The sequence below is a fragment of the Psammomys obesus genome, unplaced genomic scaffold (genome assembly GCF_907164565.1).
Source record: "Psammomys obesus unplaced genomic scaffold, mPsaObe1.curated_primary_1811, whole genome shotgun sequence".
Classification (NCBI taxonomy): Eukaryota; Metazoa; Chordata; class Mammalia; order Rodentia; family Muridae; genus Psammomys; species Psammomys obesus.
The window spans coordinates 3,230,424-3,249,413 of record NW_026591086.1 but is presented as its reverse complement, the minus strand read 5'-3'; the positions used below and the strand labels follow the sequence as shown (position 1 = coordinate 3,249,413).

Sequence of the window (18,990 nt, the reverse complement as noted above, 5' to 3'; positions counted from 1 at the left end):
GATGCACACTTCACAGAGCACCAATGTGAGACAAGGCTATTCAGCGACTATAAAGAATCCAGGAAACCCTCTCCAAATACCCAGCTCAAACACAAAATGTAACATCGTCCCAAGCCCAACATGTACTCATTATCCTAGCCAGGCTATATTCTTGCTTCTACATAGGATACTGGGATGATTAACTGTCGAATTCTTGTGATGACACCCAATGCAGAATGAGCCCAACATTTGTGAATCAGTCTCTTACTCTGTCCCTGCTGAGAGGAAGGTGAGAGTAGAGATAATATGATGGTTATCCTTGGTTGTCAACTTGACTGTATCTGGAATGAACTACAATCCCAAAAAGGAGGGCACTCCTGTGAGAGGTTGCTCCTTGGTTTGAAATGGGTGAATCCACTTCTAGTCCAGACCTTTGAGGTGGGCAGACATAGGCCTTTGATCTGGACCTTGAGGCAGAAAGACACACCTTTAATCTGGGCCGCACCTTCTGCTGGAAGTCTATATAAGGACATAGAAGGAAGCTTTTGCTCTTTGCCTGCTTGCCTTTGCCTTGTTAGCACTGGCATTAGAGCCTATTTCTTTGAGACTCTAACATATACTGAAGACAAGCTGAGACATTCAGCCTTCTGAGATTGAACAACTACTGGATTATTGGACTTTCTACTCACAGCCATCTATTGTTGGGTTAGCTGGACTGCAGCCTCTAAGTCACTCCAATAAATCATATATATATGTGTGTGTATATACATATATGTGTGTGTGTATATATATATATTTATTCTATAAGTTTTGTTACTAGAGAGAACTCTGACTAATACAGATAGGCATGGATGGCAAGATTCTGACTTCATAGCCTGTGAGATTTCGAAACAGGCAGTCTGAAGACCTTACATTGATAAAAATAGGGAGATTCCTTAAGTCACCTCTACCTGGCCTCTTCTCACTAAACGCTTTGTTCCTTCCTGAGGGGTCTGTTTCCAGAAGAATGGCTATAACCCAGAGCAGACCACAGTCAAAGACCCAGGACCCACTAAGTGAGCAATCCCTAGGAAACTGGCAAAACCAGACCAACAATGGCATCATTGAGTTCTTAGAAAATCCTATTAAAAGCAGTTCAGCAGTCAGTATTGAAAAACAAAAAAACAAAACCCCAAAACCTACAAGAGCAGAAATAAAAATGTGCTTCACACACAGGTGCGCAACCTGGCCTTACTTATTCCTTTGTACCTATGTTTTCCTACTTGTTCATTTTTGGAGACCGCTGCCCTAGAATTCGCCCTTCCTGCCTCAGCCTCTCAGTGCTGAGATTAGAGGTGCACAAGGCTGATGGGTCACATTTAAGCTTTCCTCTCAAGCCTGTAGGCCCATGCACTGTCAGCCCCAGGGAAAGGATAGGGACCTTTATGCTCTTAAAATCTACCTGTAAATATGACAGTGTTGAGACTGGATTTCCCCCAGAGCTCCATGAAGTGGACGACGTCCCCAAACCGGAGGGAAGGGTGCCCGGTGAACAGCACACACGGCTGTCTGAAGTCATTGCTGAAGTCTCCGTGGATGCTGCGGTAATGCTTCAGCTTGTTGGTCTGAATGAGCTAAACACACAAGAACACAAAAGCTGAAGCTGATGAACCCAGCTCTGCTGTAGAAACGACTGAAGAATACAATCAAAGGCGACAAAACACAGACTGGGAAAAGACTGAACAAAAGCTACTGAGGACTGCTGTCAAAACTGAGCCACCTGGCCCATGACAAAGGTCTGCAGAGAGAACTCACCAAAGATGACACACAGCGGCAAGTGAGCATCTGAAGACGCTCGCCACCAGGCACCAGCTGCCAATCAAAGCAGCAGCCGCTGCTGCCCCTTATCCAGGGCAATGGCCAGAGGCTAGACCCAGTGTATCAGGTACTGTTGAGAGTGGCAGAGAGGAGTCCTCCCTCCTTGCTGGTGGGACAGGAGATGGCACAGCCACCATGGAAGACTTCGCTTTTGTTTGTTAAACTAAAGTATATACTCACTTACCAGAGAACCTAGTAATCATGTTCCTTTGGTATTTAACTGAGAGGCTCTGAAAGCTTAAGATCCCTGAAACCGTGCCCACAGACATCTGCAGCAGTTTTATTCATGATTGCCAACATTTCAAAACAGCTAAAAAGCCCTGCAGCTGGCAAATGGATAAACCAGTACATCAAGACAATGGAATATTAATTCAGTGCTGAAGAAGCTATGAATGTATAGGAAGCAAAAGATGGAAATATGAAAAGGCCATGCACTGCTTTGCTTTCTGGGAAAGGCAATACTGTAGAGGCAGACACACAGTCCACCTGACCCTGGACCGGCCTTTGAGCACGTAGTAGGGCCATTACCCAGAGTTCCTGTGCATTTTTGGCAACATTCTCATGTATTTTGGTATACAAGAACAAAGATACCAAGTGTGTTTATAGCTGTGCCAAACACTGCTGTTTCAGAAGTAGTGATATTAGTTGAGAATTCTTTTAACAAAAATTGAGGAATAACCTGCCCAGTAACAGGAGAACTGTCTAAATTTACTGTAGTGATACTGTATGATTAGCAATAACATAGTAATGATATCACGAGTCACACAAAGAAATACACATGTGATGCCCCTCAATGGGCAAACAAATGATGAAAATCAAATACCCAGAAACACCTATCAGGTCTGCAAGGCAAGGACTTTTTTGTCTTGTTAACTGCAATGTTATCTTCACTACTGAAAATTTCCATGTGGCCTAGGGAATACTGTTGTTTTTAAAAACAACATTCCAAACACTTGATTTTACCAATATAGACTTGAGAGCCTGCTACTGGGGTGAAAGCCTGATAGCTCAGAGGCAGAGAAAGCATCAGCTGACCTCCCTACTCAGCTGATGTCCCAGAAGGAAAAATCCCCTTCTTCTTTTCCACACTGTCCTAAATGCACCTTCAACTCCATGTCCCTCTATCCTGTCTACTTATGATTACATGTTCACTCCTGGTTAAATAGTTGCTTGCTCTTCCTCTTGCCCTATGTTGGTTTTATTTAGCTTTTGCTTACAGAAAGATCTTGGGTTAAAGGTGTGTGCTAGGGCTTAGGCATACAACTAGAAAGTTCTTGCATTAAAGGTGTACACTAGGGCTAAGCCACATCATGACTAGAAACTGTTTTCCAGTACACAATCTCAGGGTTCACAGTGTGGACAGATATCCTACAATAGAATACTAGGTTGCATTTGGACCCACAGCACCCAGTAAAAAACTGGTGTGCCTATGTGTGTCCAGTGCTGGGGAGGGTGAGTCAGGGGAATCCCTGAGGCTTGAAAGCCAGCCAGCCTGGCTGAATTAATAAGCTCCAAGTTCAGTAAGGAACCTGTTTCAAAAAAAAAAAAAAAAAAAAAGGCATGTGTGTGAGGGAATTATGGTTGATAAATGATGTACACACACGAACACATATACAAATAATTTGAAATTTGAAGAAATTGTATATATGTGATTGACATGACTAAAAAGAACTTTAGAAAAACCACTTTTATTTTGTGTGTGTGTTTGCCTGAATATATGGAGTCTGTAACATACTAATTAATAAAGCAATAGTTTTCTTTAATCCCACTAGCTTCCAAAATAATAGACACAGGGAGACCATAGATTCTCTGGAAATGGAGTTACAGATGGTTATGAGCCATCATGGGAGTGCTGGAAACTGAACCTGGGTCCTTTGGAAAAGCATCCAAGGCTTTTAACCACTGAAGCATCCTCCAGCTCCTAGGGAAAAAATACTTTGATAGTAGATTTGTTCCTAAAAAAGCTGGGAATAGATAAGAATGAAAGTCCCTTGCATAGTAGTAGGGGGTGAACTGTCCCGATTTGTGGTAATATAATATATTAGAGGAAGCAAATAAATTGTGAGCTGGAGTACTTTTCTATCCTTTTTTTTTTTTTTTTTTTGAAACAAGGTCTCACTGTGTAGCCCTGGCACTCAAAGATCCACCTTTCTCTGTTTCCTAAGTACTGGGATTAAAGGTGTGTACTACCAAGCTTAGCCCCTATCATCTTGTATGTGTGTGGTTTAAGACTTAGTATTGATAGAGCCCAGGCTGGTCTGGAACTCAGCACCTGTCTGCTTCTGCAATGCCAGGTTTACAGGGAAGTGCCGTTGTTCCTGGCTCCATGTAGGGATGTTTTAGGCATAAAGATCGCTATCCCAAGTCACACCATCATTCCACATTTCTTTTGTGCCCTTGCTCACCAGCTTTATTTTCTTACCTCTGCATGTGGGAAAGGTGGTTCTGGGAGATACACTTTACTCTGTTTGTTGTGACAAAGCCTTTAAAGAAGACACAGAAAGGCGTTAGGCAGTGCACTGGGCATCTACTGCCACCTGGTGGTAGCAGCACAAACATTAACTAAGCAAGCTCTAAAGCTTCCTAGCATTGACTGAATAAAAGCCTATAGCTTACGCAGGATGCTGTCTCTTATCAACAGTTTTTCTAAAAATAAGTAAGTAAGCAAGTAAGTAAATAAACTAATTGTTTGGAATAATCTTAGAATTATAAAAAAATGTTGGGAATACAGTTCTCATATCCTCAGGGACAACAACTTACACAACCGTGATATGTTCTGTACCTGCTCCTATGTCCCCCAGGGTGGCGTGTAACTCACAAGTGCTGGTGTGACAGGTCTGTACTGCTATGCCCAGGTGAGTCCATTAGGTTTTGGAGCTATTATTATTATAGCTGTTTTGACTTGTGTGTGTGTGTGCATGCTAGACAAGAACTCTGCCTCTGCACTATGCCCCAGACTTGATTTAGATTTCAGCTGTTTTCCACTCAGGGTCCTTTTCTGTTCCAGAATCCAGCCTGAGACACCGTGTGACATTCAGCAGTGTTTTGGGGAGAAAACCACCTGCCTTTCTGAGACATGGCTTTCTACTGATGCACACGGCCTGTTCCATTACAGTAACACTGCTCAGCCCAGCTGCAAGGGAATGAGATGGGAGTTGTTGAGCTTGAGGCCAGACTATATTATATAGTAAGCTGTGACAAGCAAAATAAACAAAACAGAACCTTGCAACTGGCTAATCAACAGGTAGTGACCAGGACAGTCAACACACAACCACACACACCATATTGTATATTTATAGAATCTCTCTTTCATTCTCTCTCTCTCTCTCACTCACTCACACACACACACTCACTCACTCATACTCTCTTTGCTTTCTCAAGACAGGGCTTCTCTGTGTAGCCCTGGCTGTCCTGAAACTCACTCTGCAGACCAGGCTGGACTTGAACTTAGAGAGCTGCCTGCTTCTGCCTCTGGAGTTCTGGGATTAAAGGCATGGGCCATAACACCTGGCTTGGAAACTTTAAAAAAAAAAAAAAAAAACCCTATCAAAATATTAAAAACCAGGAGTTCAGGGGTAAGATTTAAGTCCCCACAATGTACTGAGTTTTTCCTATTTATAATTTTCTTTAACCTTCCTTTAAAAAACATTGCTCCTTTTGGGAAGACAAAAACATGGGAGATACTTTTAATGAATCACCTTATATGTCTAAACTGACACTAGCTCTGTCCTCATTTCATCTGAGTTTACTTTAGAGGTCATCAGGCTACTGCACTCTGCATGAGAAGGCCGCGCAGAAAGGACCACAGTCTGATTAGGGACCGGGAAAGACATGAAAGCGCTGGAGGCCAGCTCCACTAGGAGATAAGTGTCCCCTTAGTTCTGGAATCTTCATGTAGGCACAATAGAGAGGGACCTCCACACTCTGCTGAGAGCATAAAGCGTTTCTTCTGGGGTCCGTGGCTGCTGGAGTTCAGGCCTGTGAATCTGGAATACCCCCTGAGAATACAGCACATGCCACCACACCTGGCTCTATCGGTGCTTTTTAGTTCTCTCCCACTCTCTCTCTTTCGAAGACTTCCTGATTTTTAGTTCCCGCTCACTCTCTCTCTCTTGAAGATTTCCTTAGTTTTATTTTATGTGTATGGGTGTTTGGCTCGCATGTGTCTGCGTACCACGTGTGCAGTGCCCAAAGAGGCTGAAGTGGGCCTGGGATCCCTTGGGACTAGAGTTACAGACAATTGTAAGCTGCATGTGGGTTCTGGGAATTGAACCCAGGTCCTCTGGAAAAGCAACCAGTGCTCTTAACCACTAGGCTGGCCACCATCTCATCCCCACCCTCCACCACAGTTTTAGTGTGGATAAATGTGCTTGGCCATGAGTGACATTAACATCGGGGAGACAGGTGAACAGTACACGGCAACTCTATTACATCATGCCTTTTCTATAAATCTAAACTTATTAGGAAAAGAGTATCAAAATGGGAGAAATGGCTAGAGAATGTTAACAAAAATTATCTTTAATATATACACAGAGTTCAAATACATAAGAAAGATATGAAGCCTCTAAGAAGTAAAAGGGCAAAAAAGGAACAATTTACATAAAAATCTTTCTGGCAAGTAATTTAAGTGTCAGATAATGAACATTAAAAAAATATTTCTACCCTTTATTCCAGGAATTCCACTTTTAGTAACTTACCTAAGGCAAATGCTATCACTTTATATATACAAAAATAGTATCAATTTAAGATTTATTTCTAAAAGGAAAAGCCCTGCCAGCCAAATATAAGATAATAAGCTAATTATACAGAAATGAGTGATGTAAAGGAGTCAATTCTGTAGCCATGTGTTCTCATTTTTCTGAGACAAAGTCTGGCCTTGAACCTTGTCTCCTCCTGCCTCAGCCTCCTGCGTGCTGGGAATACAAAAATTTCATAATGGTTTAATATCACTACATGTTTTCTGCTAGACAAGCACTGTACTACTGACCTGCAACTGCTTTAGGAAAACAAATTCAGAATTTAAATAGTTAAACGTTGCAAGGTGCTGTCTCAAAGATATTAGCTATTCAACATGACTTCTATGTCAGATGCCAACACTGGGGTTTATTTTGATGACAGCGTTATTGGCTCAGGGTCTCTGTTTTTTTCTGTAATTTTTTTCCTACAGCAAACATGGATTACCCACTTATGAGCTAACAAGTGCCTGTAAAACAAAAAACAGAAAGACCCTACAGCACTATCATCCCAAGGTGCTGGGCGATGGCCATAATCGTAGCCACAGACCTGGACAGGCGCATCCCGTCTGCTGGGCGCCAGACTGGGCCTGGGAGCGTATTGGGGATCTGCATGAGAGCAAATCCCTATTGTGCTGATTCAATCTGCAAGTGATGTTTACGGCCTCCGATATGGGGGAAGATAACCATGTGTGAAGGGTAAAAATCAGTGAGGACCACCAACAAGGAATAGTCCTGCTGACCAAGATGAGCAGTGCCAATCCAGGGAGAAACCCACAGTTCAATGGGAAGGAAAAACACACACCAAAACTAGGGGTGGGGCGAGGGGCATAATGCTGGGCTATGACAGAGTAATATAAAAATTCTGTTTTCAGTGAGAAACTCAGTAAATGCTGTGTCTCTTTGGCTACTATACTACTAAAAATGATTGGACATACTCTATTGCATGTGTAACCTCAGTAACCTCATGATGTCTAATTATGTGTCTGCCCTAGGATTTAATCAGGCTCCTGATGTAATAAAACATGACTTTGATAAACAGGCTATGGAAACAAAAAAAACTAGCATTTCTTATCAGATATAGTTAATTATGACAATGTGAGCTTGGGGCTGAAGATTTTAATTTCTCTTTGCAGTAGGTAGGAAAGCAAGCAATGAAGTTTTGAGAACAGGCCAATTTAAGCCTCTCTCATCCTCTCTTGGTACCTATATGTCTCCCGTCTAGTCATGTAGGGATATGGTTTTTGGTAGCTCAGTCTTTTGATCTCTCTCTCTCTCTCTCTCTCTCTCTCTCTCACACACACATACACACACACATGAAGTCTCAAGTTCTTTAAGAGAACGACAATGACTTTCATTCTTACTGACTGAATATTCTTAAGCAGAACCCGAGACATACCACTCAGCAAAAATCTGGGAGAACTCGAGTGAGCTGTTGGCCACGGGGGAGATGAAGTAGAAGGGGATGTTGGAGAGGCCAGCAGAGTCGATGTACTGATACAAGCATTCTAGGAGGTCATAGATCACCCCCGAAGGGTAGCAGGGCACCAACACATTTCCTCCATTCCGAACTGTCAGAGCTAGAAGAGTTGACAGAGAGGCAGAGGCAAAAGCCCAGTGTTAGGAAGGGTGAATACAACCTTTAATTTGATTTATTTATTTTGAGACAGGATCTTGTTATGTAGCTTCTGTCAGGTCCAAAGGAAACTCCAATTCCCTAAACTCCAAAAGGGAGTCCAAACACGCCAAAATAAGCTCAGCCCACACTACAAGAGGCTTTTGGGTGGCTACATAGAAACCAGCATTCCTCAGGAACTTGTGAAGGCAGTTCCCACCATCATCGCCAACAAATCCCTCACCTCTTGAAGACGGGACATACGGCTCTGCGGCATCAGGTTTCTTTAGTATCACGAGTACCATTATACATTTCCAAGCCCATGCTGGTAGCACCCTAGCCCTTCTCACCTCCCCCACCCTAAACTTCCTCCAGTCACAGGCTTTTCTTCCTTCCTCCTCAGCTATTCATTTTCCTTATATCACTGCTATTCTCGCTGCTGTGTTCTCTCTCTCTCTTTCCCTCCCACCCCTTCTCTCAAAACGTTCCTGCTTCAGCCTGCTTGTAAGACCCACACACTTTAAAATCATCTATTTCTTTTGCAGAGGAGCACACGTCAGGGCAATGCAGGGCTGAAGGCTGACATTTTCTCATCACTGTCTAACTTAAGCCCCTGGGGAGACAGTGGGTTTTAATGACTCCCGTGAACCTGAGCTTCAGGAAGCTCCTTCTCTTTAAATCCTATTTGAAATTTAATTTTTTTAAAAAAATTATATATTTATTATGTATACAATGCTCTGCCTGCCTGGAGACCTTCTAGATGGTTATGAGCCATCATGTGGTTGCTGGGAATTGAACTCAGGACCTCTGAAAAAGCAGCTGGTACTCTTAACCTCTGAGCCATCTCTCCCGCCCCTTATTTCAAATTTTTAAGATGTCTCTGCTCAGTCTCTCACCGTGGCTGAGTGATTCGGAAGGAAATAAACTGTTTTTCTATTTGAGTCTCTTTCATTGCATTTTTCTCTCACTAGTATTTGTCTGTAAGAAATTATCTCTTATCTTGAACATTTTAACCAGTTATGGAATGTGAAATTAATCAGGACTTATGGACTGTAATGAGTTAAAACCACGAATGGCTCAAAAAACTGTACATTAAGTGTGGTGTGCTTTTGCTTCCTTTATAAAACAACAGAAGCAGGTGGCTTTGGATGTAGGATCTTATGTCTGGTGTCACGAGCCCTCCCAACTCCTGCTGTGATGGACAGGTCTCCTGGAGGCTGTGGACTGCTGCCACTAGAGCATGAGATGAAGGAGACATGTCAGAGAGCCTGGCTCTAGTCTGCTTCTGCCCAGAGAAAGGGTAAGGGTCATAAATTTGCCACTACAACCTGACTGGCCTCAGTTTCCACATCAGTTGTGTGAGAGGAATGAGTGGGGCCAGTGCTTTTCAAGCTTTAGCTTCTATAAAAACCACCCAGGGAACATGCTGAATGTGCAGCTTTTCGCTTAGGTCCTACTCTCCCCAGCCTAGTGGATCTGTGGCAGGACCTTCAGTTTGCATTTTTATTAGGTGACCTCAATGATCTTGAGAATGGTTAGTGGACTCCACCTGACATAGTGCATTAGAGTTCCTTGAGTCAGTGATTGAAGATTATCAGCAAATATACAAAACTCAGATTCTATCTGAGACCAGTCCAACTACTTTTCCACAGTAAGAATAAATTACCTTTCGCTTTAAATCAGGAAAGAATAAAAACAGTATGAGTTAGTAGTAAGAGTCAGGAGATTTCAAAGAACAGTGCCTTCCATGCAAATAGAAGATGACTTCTTTCTGGAGCCAAAGCAACACCACTTACAGTTGCTGGGAGATAAAGGTCAGCTCCTCAACTCCTCTTGGATAAGCTAGCTCAGTCTTAATGTTTTGTAGCTCCTGTTTATACCTGGCAGCCAGATGGCCAAAATGATGCTCTGAAGTACAGACTTGAAGAGGAGGTAATTACGTTTAGATTAGGTCATGGAGGCAGAGAATGGCGCCTCTGTAAGAAGGGGAATGGAAACAAACTTCCTTTGCTCCACATCAAGATGCAGGAAAAGGGTGACGACCTGGGTCTCAGGTTCCCAGTCTTAAGACTGTAAGACAAATGCTCACCACCTAGGCCATTTGACTGTTAGGGCCAAAGGAAACTCCAATTCCCCTAACTCCAAAAGGCAGTCCATATATCCAGAAATGATCTCAACCTGGACCACAGGAGGATTTCTGGTGGCTAGATAAAAGCCAGCATTCTTCAGGAATTTGTGAAACATCTGCCCAAACAGAGTCATTTCCCTTACCTCTGGCTGAAGGGACATAAGTGGGACCTATTAGCACATCAGAGCTCAGGCTGGCCTCCATATTCCCTCAGTAGTACCTACCACAAGTACTTGTTATACATTTCAGAGTCCATGGTAGCATCCTAGTCCCTCTCACCTCCTTCTCTACCCTAAACTCCCTCCAGCTCCCTTCCCTCGCCCCAGCTACTTACCCCCTTACAAACCTGCCCTCTCTCTGCTCCTCATTCTCTCACTTTGTTTCCTGTATTCTCTATTCCCTAAAATTCTCTCTTCTCTGCCAGATGTTTTTGGCCAGGTCTAGTCTGCAGACAATGTTCAGTCTACTTCTTTCTTTCCTCTGGACTTTTCAGATGCCCTTGCTGTTCTTTCTCTTATATCTGCAATAAAAACTTTCCCCTTAACTATACCATGGGGCGGTCATGTTGTCAGTCCACATACTAGTGATGATATTTTGTTATAGCAGCCTGCACATAGAAAGACATTAGCCAGCCTACTTCCCTAAAATTAAGACAGGATTGTGAGATTTCACTGACAAACTAATCTAAAGGAAAATAAACATCTTCCAGGCAGAAAACACACCAGAGGGTTCTCAATTTAGTTTTTTTTTTTTTCCAAAAGAAGAAAAATAAGAGCCACCAAGTATAGTGGGAACGATTCCATGCTCCCATCTTTTCACTGCTATGGATTTCAAGTGTCAGTCATTTCTGTGCTGGTATTTGCAAAGCAGAGTGAGGGGTTGTGACTCTTTTGCTCTTACCTGTAAGCATGCTTCCCATGCTAAACCTGCACACTGAGGGGCTAACCAATATGTCTGTGAGAGATTGCTGACTATCTGTTCTAGAAACTACTAACAATTCTGATGTATGGCTGTACAACTCTTAGCATACCTTTAGACTTATTTTCTTTAAGAATGGCTTCCATAGACAATGGTACATTTTGAGGTGGAAACTAAGGGGTAGAGGCAAATGAGATCAGGGAGGCTTCAAAGAGACAGTAGAGGGTAAGACTGAAAAGAGGGGACAACGACTCGAATGAGAAATTAACCTAGGATGCTGAACCCAAGCTCAGTGTTGAGTCGCCCCTTACCGAGGTTGCTGCAGAATTCACCCACCATGCCATCGGGGTTGGCCGTGGGGATCTGCGTGAGCCCTGTGAGAACCAGGACATCGCTGTTTTTGAGAGAAGCTTGGTCCATGGGCTGAAAGAAAAAAAGAAAGCTCTAATTAATTACTAATTAACAACTTACAAGTAATGAAGGGATAAGAGTAAATGCTGCTCTTGCTGTGTCTGGTCTAGCGGCAAATTCTTCCACAGCTGTGAGTTAGCAACTCTGTGGAGTGAGCAACTGTTCTCTGTCATGACTGGCTGGCCTCACAGCATATCCAACATCATGAAACTAGACATTTAAGATCACCGTTTCCCTATCTACATTTTTTTTTTTCAATCACAGCAAAGGCTTCCTACTTTTTATTCCATTTTTTTTTTTTAAATATTAGTTACAGTTTGTTAACTTTGTATCCCTGCTGTATCCTGCTCCCTCTTTCTCTCCCAATCCCACTCTCCCTCCCTCATCTCCTCCCTGCCCCTTTAGCCCCTTTCGGCTTCCTACTTCTACAGCACCTCCCTGTTCAGAATGCCATGCACAGATCAGATTCACCTGGAGGGTGTGCTAGATAAGGGTCGCTGAGTGCACTCTCATAGTTTCTGATTGTTCCAAGGTAGGGCTTGAGAATCTGCATTTCTAGCAAGTTTCTAGGGAAGGCCAAGGCTGGGCGAGAAGAACAACAATCCCATGTTTTAGAACTCATGGAATTCAGCTCACAGGTTAGCACAACTAAGATGAGTATTCCTAGGAAGAGGAGAGTCCTGAGGATTATGTGTCCTGAGGATGTCATGCTGTTATGGAGTATCGCTTTGCTTGTTGCCTTCATGGTCACTACATCCCCCCTAATCTATGAGCTGTATAAAAACTCTAAGGGGGCTTCTAGCCCCCTCACTGGCACTTACAATAATAACGCTTGATCTTTTTCAAGCACTGCTGTTGGAGCAGATTAATAACTCTTCCAACACCCTCAGAAAGAACTTACAGATGTAGACTGTTAGCAATGTTAGGTTAAGATGTTTTTGCTAGAAAATCCTAGTAAACATTTGAAGTTCAGAAAGGCACATTCTTTAATAAGTAAGCTAGGGATTTTTTGAAGTCAGAGAACAAGTACAGTGGAAGCCGGAATAGCACTGGCTGACGTGACTCTCTTGCTAAAGCTGGGGTGGTGATGGTGGTTTTGAGATGGAGTTTCTCTTTGTAGCCTTGGCTGTCCTGGAACCTGCTCTGTTGACCAAGTTGGCCTCGAACTCACAGAGACCTGCCTGCCTCTGCCTCCTGAGTATACTACCACTGCCCAGATTGATAATTAATTTCTTGTACCCATTTTTGCCCAATAAAAACTGTTAATGAGCAGATGTGCACTCTGAGGATTTAAAGAAGTGTCTATTTTTATTTAAAAAATTTAGATTTGTGATCCTTTTAAGATTTTTATAAGATCACTTTTTAAAATAAGATAATTGACCCTTTCTTTGTAACCACAAATTGCAGCTTGCAAGAAAAACTGGCTGAGAAAATTACCTTGCTTGCTTGCATTTTGTTAGTCTATAACAAGTTGCATAGTTATAAATATACAAATGGTTACAAGTATAACAAGTTGCATAGTTACAAATGGGTTCTTGGGAGTAATTTGGTTTTTTCACCTGTAATATGTAAAATGTTTATTTATGTAAAGGTATTGGAGAACATACTGTTTTTTCATAATCATTTACTAAAGAAAAATAGAATGCAATCACATTGTAATTTCTGTACTACTTGAAAGATTTTTCTGGAATATATAAAGCTGTGGGAGAAAAAATACAGTTGCTGGAGCTTTGTTCCATCCACCAAATATGTATGCATGTATGTATGTATGTATGTGAAGTGTTAGAGCTTGTTGAAGCTTGCTTCATCCACCAAATGTGTGTGTGTGTCCTCACCCTTTTTGCTGGTTCCAGTGAGCCAAGCTTTGTTTCCCCAGAGAAAAGTCTGCTGAGTGATCAGTCACTGACTACACCCTGCCCCAGTTTACCCTGACCTGTCAAAGCCAGTCTTTGACAGCTCCTGCTGCTTGCCTGAGAATCACATTTGAACTGAATAACTACATTCTTAGAATAACTGCGAATTGTAGGAGACAGGCAGGTATTATGGGAAGACAAAGGTGAGGTGATTTACCTATGTATCAAGGGTGGAGGAACCAGAAGGTACACTGGGTTAGAAACTTATTCCTACTCCTAATTCCACAAACAGCCCTATAACCGTTAGCAAGCTTTGAGCCAAGTTTCCTATGAGATGGGACAATGCTAATCTGCCTCCTTTTTAAATCTATCTGCTTGTGAACTGTGAACCCCACTGGCATATGACAATGAGTTCTTTATGATGTTAGCATTTATTTTTACCTAGCACGATTTAAACTGTGATTATTTTCAGAGTGCTTAAAGATTCTGCTTTTCTGCATAAATTAGGATTTGATTGGAAACAAGCATGCAAGAACTGAGAGGCACAATATTTTCTTGTGAGTATCTGCCCTGAGAAGCCTGCGGCCACATAATTCCTCCTTTTGGTGGCCATTGGTATACTCCTCAGTAAAGAAAGAACATCTAAATAAAGGAGCCTAGTGAAGCCCCAAATCTGGACTGTCACCTTTGAGTCTCTGTACCCTTTGAAAGAGTCTTCTCTAATATTGAGTATGGAAGTATGGAGTCATGGGCTTCATTGCTTTGTTATAACAAGGTATGGTCCTGTTATAAACTGCCTCAAAACCTGGAAAAAAACATTTTTAGCTGGGCACAGAGAGCACAGTGTTGAACATGCAGTACGTGACTGCTTGTTTCCTCTCCTCAGATATTTACTAATGTGGCTTACAGCCTTTTCCCTTCTTGGGCAGAACCTTCTCAGATCCACACCTATGCACCACTGTTTCCACAAAAGGAAGGAAATGTGCATTGGTGGGGGCCACAACGATTTTTAGCAGTAGCTATGCAAAAAGCCTTGGACTGTTTCCTGTGTATACTGGAAGGAAACTGAAATGGTGACAAAGGAAACCCAGCAGCATAGTAGGTGGCATATTTGGCTTAAGATAGCAAAGATTTTATATAGACATTAGACTAAACTGACTGAGATGGAGGTGGATCAGAGGGCCCCAGAATTCCCTGCAATGATGTATTTGATTCCGTGTGCCTTTGTAGAGTTAACTGGATGGTCAGAGAGGCCATGACACTAAAGTGTAAGAATGGCTAATCCAGAAGAAAACACAATGGGAGCAGATCACCCTGAGGACACCTTCTCTGGGCCTCACCCAGCAATATCTCCTTTGGAAGGCTGAAACCTCACAAACAAGTCCAGGGCAGTGCTCTAGTGTGAGGACCATTAAAGACACTTGGCGATCAGGTTTACAGGTGTTTGCAATTTCAGCCCTAAGCAGAGACAGCCTCAGTGACTCCCAGGGCTCCAGGATAGATATAAGCTTGAACGGCTTTAGTGACACCCTTCAAACCCAGGTGACACTTCAAATGTCTGAACTTCTCCAAAGGCAAATACATATACTACTGGTGTCAACAGCCACTTGATGAGTGCTTAAAGTGAAATATTTTGTTTAAACACAAAAAGAAAAACTTATCTTGTCCAAAAATCAAAAACACCTCACTGATGGCTATAATCAGATGGAATAAAATAGTAAAACTCTATGCTTAGGGGGACAGAAAGAGTTCAGGGTTAAGAGCAGTAGCTGCTCTTGCAGAGGAATGCAGTTCAGTTTCCATAACCTACAAAGTGACTCAAAATCATCCAGAACTCCAGTTCTAGGGGATCTGACACCCTCCTCTGACCTCTGCAGGTACCCGGCATGGATGTGGTGAACAGACACACATACAGGAAGGCCAAACATCTATATACATACAATAAAAACAAAAATCCCAAATTCTAAGCCTAGTAAGAACTGTCTTTACTGTGCTTGTGCTGGTCCTCTAACAATTGAATTTCATAGGCACACATTCACTTATAAAATAACAGGTTAATCATGACATTTACTTTTTTTAAAAATTTTATTTCATTTAATTTATATGACATTTGCTTTTTAAAGATTTATTTATTTACTCTATGTGTATGAGTGCTCTGTTTTCATGCATACCAGAAGAGGGCACCAGATCTCATTATAGATGGTTAGGAGCCACTATGTGGTTGCTGGGAATTGAACTCAGGACTTCTGGAAGAGCAGCCTGACATTTTCATTCACATATGTGATACACACTGATTATATTCACTTCTCCATTGCCCTCCTTTCCTTCCTCTTCCCTTTCTGTGTTTCTTTCTCTTTCATCTTAACTTTTACATTTTTTGTGTGTGTGCTAGTGTATATGTAAATACATGTGTACATGAAGGCGTACATGCCTGTGTGTGCATGTGCAGAGGCTGGTAGTAAAAAGAGAACGTGTAACTGAGAAAGGACTAAAAATGCCAGGATGATGTCTATGAACAGGTGGGCAATAAGAAATCAGAAGCTTGAAACAGGAAATGACTTTTGATGATAAAACTGATTAGAAGACAATGAAGGCCAAGTGTAGGGAAAATATGGGATGACATCCTTTCACGCTGATTTCACACTGATGTGAAACAGGACCCAGGAAGTACAACTAGAAGCAAGCCAGGGTGCAGAAGCCTAGATGATTGAAATATACAGGAGCAATGGTAGCCCAGGTAAGAGAAAGTGAAAACAGCAGACAGTAACGATGCAGGGAAATCTGAAGGACCTTACACCTTAAAAACCCCAGATGGCAGAGAAGGAGGAATGAGTGAAATATTTAATAATTTATCGTCTAGGAAAGAAATACATCCTTGACCACAAAGTATAACTGCCCTTGAAAACCAATCAGACCCCACACCTTCATGAGCTCATCCATTCCCTAGCCCTAGACTCCCAGTAGACTTCTAGTCTTATAATAATGTTGTTCAGTTGCACAGTGGAGGAAAGCTCTTCCCCTATCTGTAAAAGTCAACCCACCATCTTCTATCTCCTTGCCTCTTTAGACACTCCAATGCTAACAGCAGGCGCTTAGAGAATTGCTTTGATGTTATGAAGAAATTAATATACAAACACAGGCAGGAATGCACTTAAGCAGCACATGTTATTTCTGAGAGAAGGAAATACTTTGAGGAGACAATGACCAGCCAAATGAGGCAAACAATGGAGTCAGCAAATGGAGAAAGACACGCAGAGGCCAGCCAGCTGTGATCCTCTCCCAGCTTCCTGAGGCCTGTTAACTGAGTGAACCAGAGGGCCTGTTTGTAGCTCAGCTTTCTTGTGGCCCTTGTTCCAATTATATGATGTTTAACTTTCACTGTGGAGCATCCACATAAAAGTACTGTGTCAAAAAACAAAACAAACAGCAAAAATACTTTCAGGAAAATTCAGAGAAGAAAATTGTCAACAACAACAAAAAAAACAAACCAAGCAACCAAGTAGGCACCTTAGATCTGAACAAAGGTTTTTAAGGGCTTCAAATTTACAGTATTTTCTTCAGCTTTATGGGAGGAATGCCCATTTATGCCAGCATGGACAACAAGACTTCAAGGAAACGAAGCAAAGATATGAACTCCATGTAGCTGCTTTCAAGACATGAGCTGATGAAGGGAATCCAGCAGATATCTGCACAAAGTAGCCCATATAGTTAAAACAACAAAAATCTTGCCATGTGCAACAAAATGGAAATAACTGGGAACAGTACTTTAGGAAATTATCAGCTGCAGAGATGCAGAAAGCAAAGTACTGCATGATCTCTCATGAGCAGAAAGGAGGAGGAGGAGGAGGAGGAGGAGGAGAACATATACCTGTCCCTCACACACAAACCACAGGAGGGCAGTGATTGGGGGCACTGGGAAGAGGGAGAAGTGAACGGAAAAACAATGGCTGATGCGATCACTTCACACTGCATGCACGTGTAGAAACAGCATTGTGAAATACATTAGTATGTACAACTAGTTGTGTTAACAGCAACAAAACAAGAATTAAAAAAAAAAAGTTCTGTCTAACCCAAGTCTAACCAGACAGAATGGACTAAAAACAAAAAGGTAGTAACATAACATTGGGTTATTTAAGGAACGAACACTGTGACGGACATTATGACCTATTTAAGATGAACCACAAAGCACTGCAATAAAAAAATATAACAGTTAAATGACAGAAGAGTTTTTCAGATTTACAAAGAAAAGTGGGGTAAAGCAATAGAGTTAACTTTAAGATATAAGGAAGTGAATAAAGGGCAGGATAGTGAACAAAAATTCATTAATAGTGTATAGGTCACATAATATCTCAGACTCAGAGAAAATATTCTATAAGGGGCCATGTCCTCAAAACAAATTAGAAAATGAAGAATAAAGGAGAAAGTCCTTAATAAGTAGGTGTAGCTCATAAACACATTTCATCTAAGGGATTTCAAAAGCATCACATAAGGGACCACAGAAGCACTCCTTTTAACATTTGGTACAAGACAAGGACACCAACTATCATTGCTGTGGTGACATGGTACTGGAGATTTCAGCCAGAAGAGGAGGGAGATGTAAGGGGAGCAAGTGACACAACAGTGGTGTCTTTGCGGATACCACTGTCAAGGGTGCACTGCAGCAGAAGAGCTGTGTGGTATCCGAGTGCTTGGCAGTGCCAGCAGAGCCAGCACTGGGAACCCGAGCCTTTCCTTCCTCTTCAGGGTACTACTCTCTTTGCTGTGGTCTCACTTTTGTTCTCTCTTTCCAGCCATCCTCACAAAGTTTGTTTTTCTTCTTTCACAGTCTACTAGTAAATATTTCCCTACAGGTCAATCTTTGGCCCCCAGTCTTTTATTTATACGATTAAAGAAAAGTATGATGATTCTCCAGTTTGTTTCTAGACTTGTCTTCAACCCAGGTTCTGGCCTTGTATTTCCAGCTAATATTCTCTCAGGTTCTTATCTACCATAGTCTACAACCTACTTCTGAGACAAATGGTCAGCTAACCAACTCTTTGTCAAATGCATTATCCCTAGTCTCAATGCCATTCACACACAGAATCTTAAGACTTCCATTTTTCCTTCTCTGATGGCCAGCAATCAATGCTCTACATTTTAGGAAATCATATTGAAATTTTTATTTGTTTTGTGAGCATGTGTGTGCACTATGGCATGGTGAGAAGACAACCTATGGGAGTCAGTTCTCTCCTTTTACCATATGGGTCCCAGGGACTGAACTCAGGTGCTTGATCACAGTTGGCAATAGGTACCATTACCTGCTGAATCATCTCACCAGCCCAGCCTAAGAAGGGCTTCTTGAGTTAAAGACTTGCCTATGTTTTGTTTTGTTTTCTTTCCTTTCCTTTCCCTTTTTCCCTTTCCTTTCCTTCCCTTCCCTTCCCTTCCCTTTCCTATCTACTTATTATGCATACGGTGTTCTGTCTGCATGTATGCCTGCAGATCTCATTAGCTATG

At 42.1% G+C, this 18,990-nt stretch overlaps 1 protein-coding gene across 1 annotated transcript in view; it reads right to left on the bottom strand.

The window, feature by feature from the left end:
* The window catches only part of Ints9 (integrator complex subunit 9), a 92,234-nt gene that overhangs the window by 9,452 nt on the left and 63,792 nt on the right, over window positions 1-18,990 (bottom strand). The window contains exons 9-12 of the mRNA XM_055609916.1: window positions 11,542-11,653; window positions 7,969-8,149; window positions 4,259-4,319; window positions 1,421-1,592 (exon numbers count right to left, since the gene is read on the bottom strand). Of these exons, the coding sequence (XP_055465891.1) occupies window positions 1,421-1,592; window positions 4,259-4,319; window positions 7,969-8,149; window positions 11,542-11,653 (526 nt within the window). The remainder of the gene's footprint in view (window positions 1-1,420; window positions 1,593-4,258; window positions 4,320-7,968; window positions 8,150-11,541; window positions 11,654-18,990) is intronic.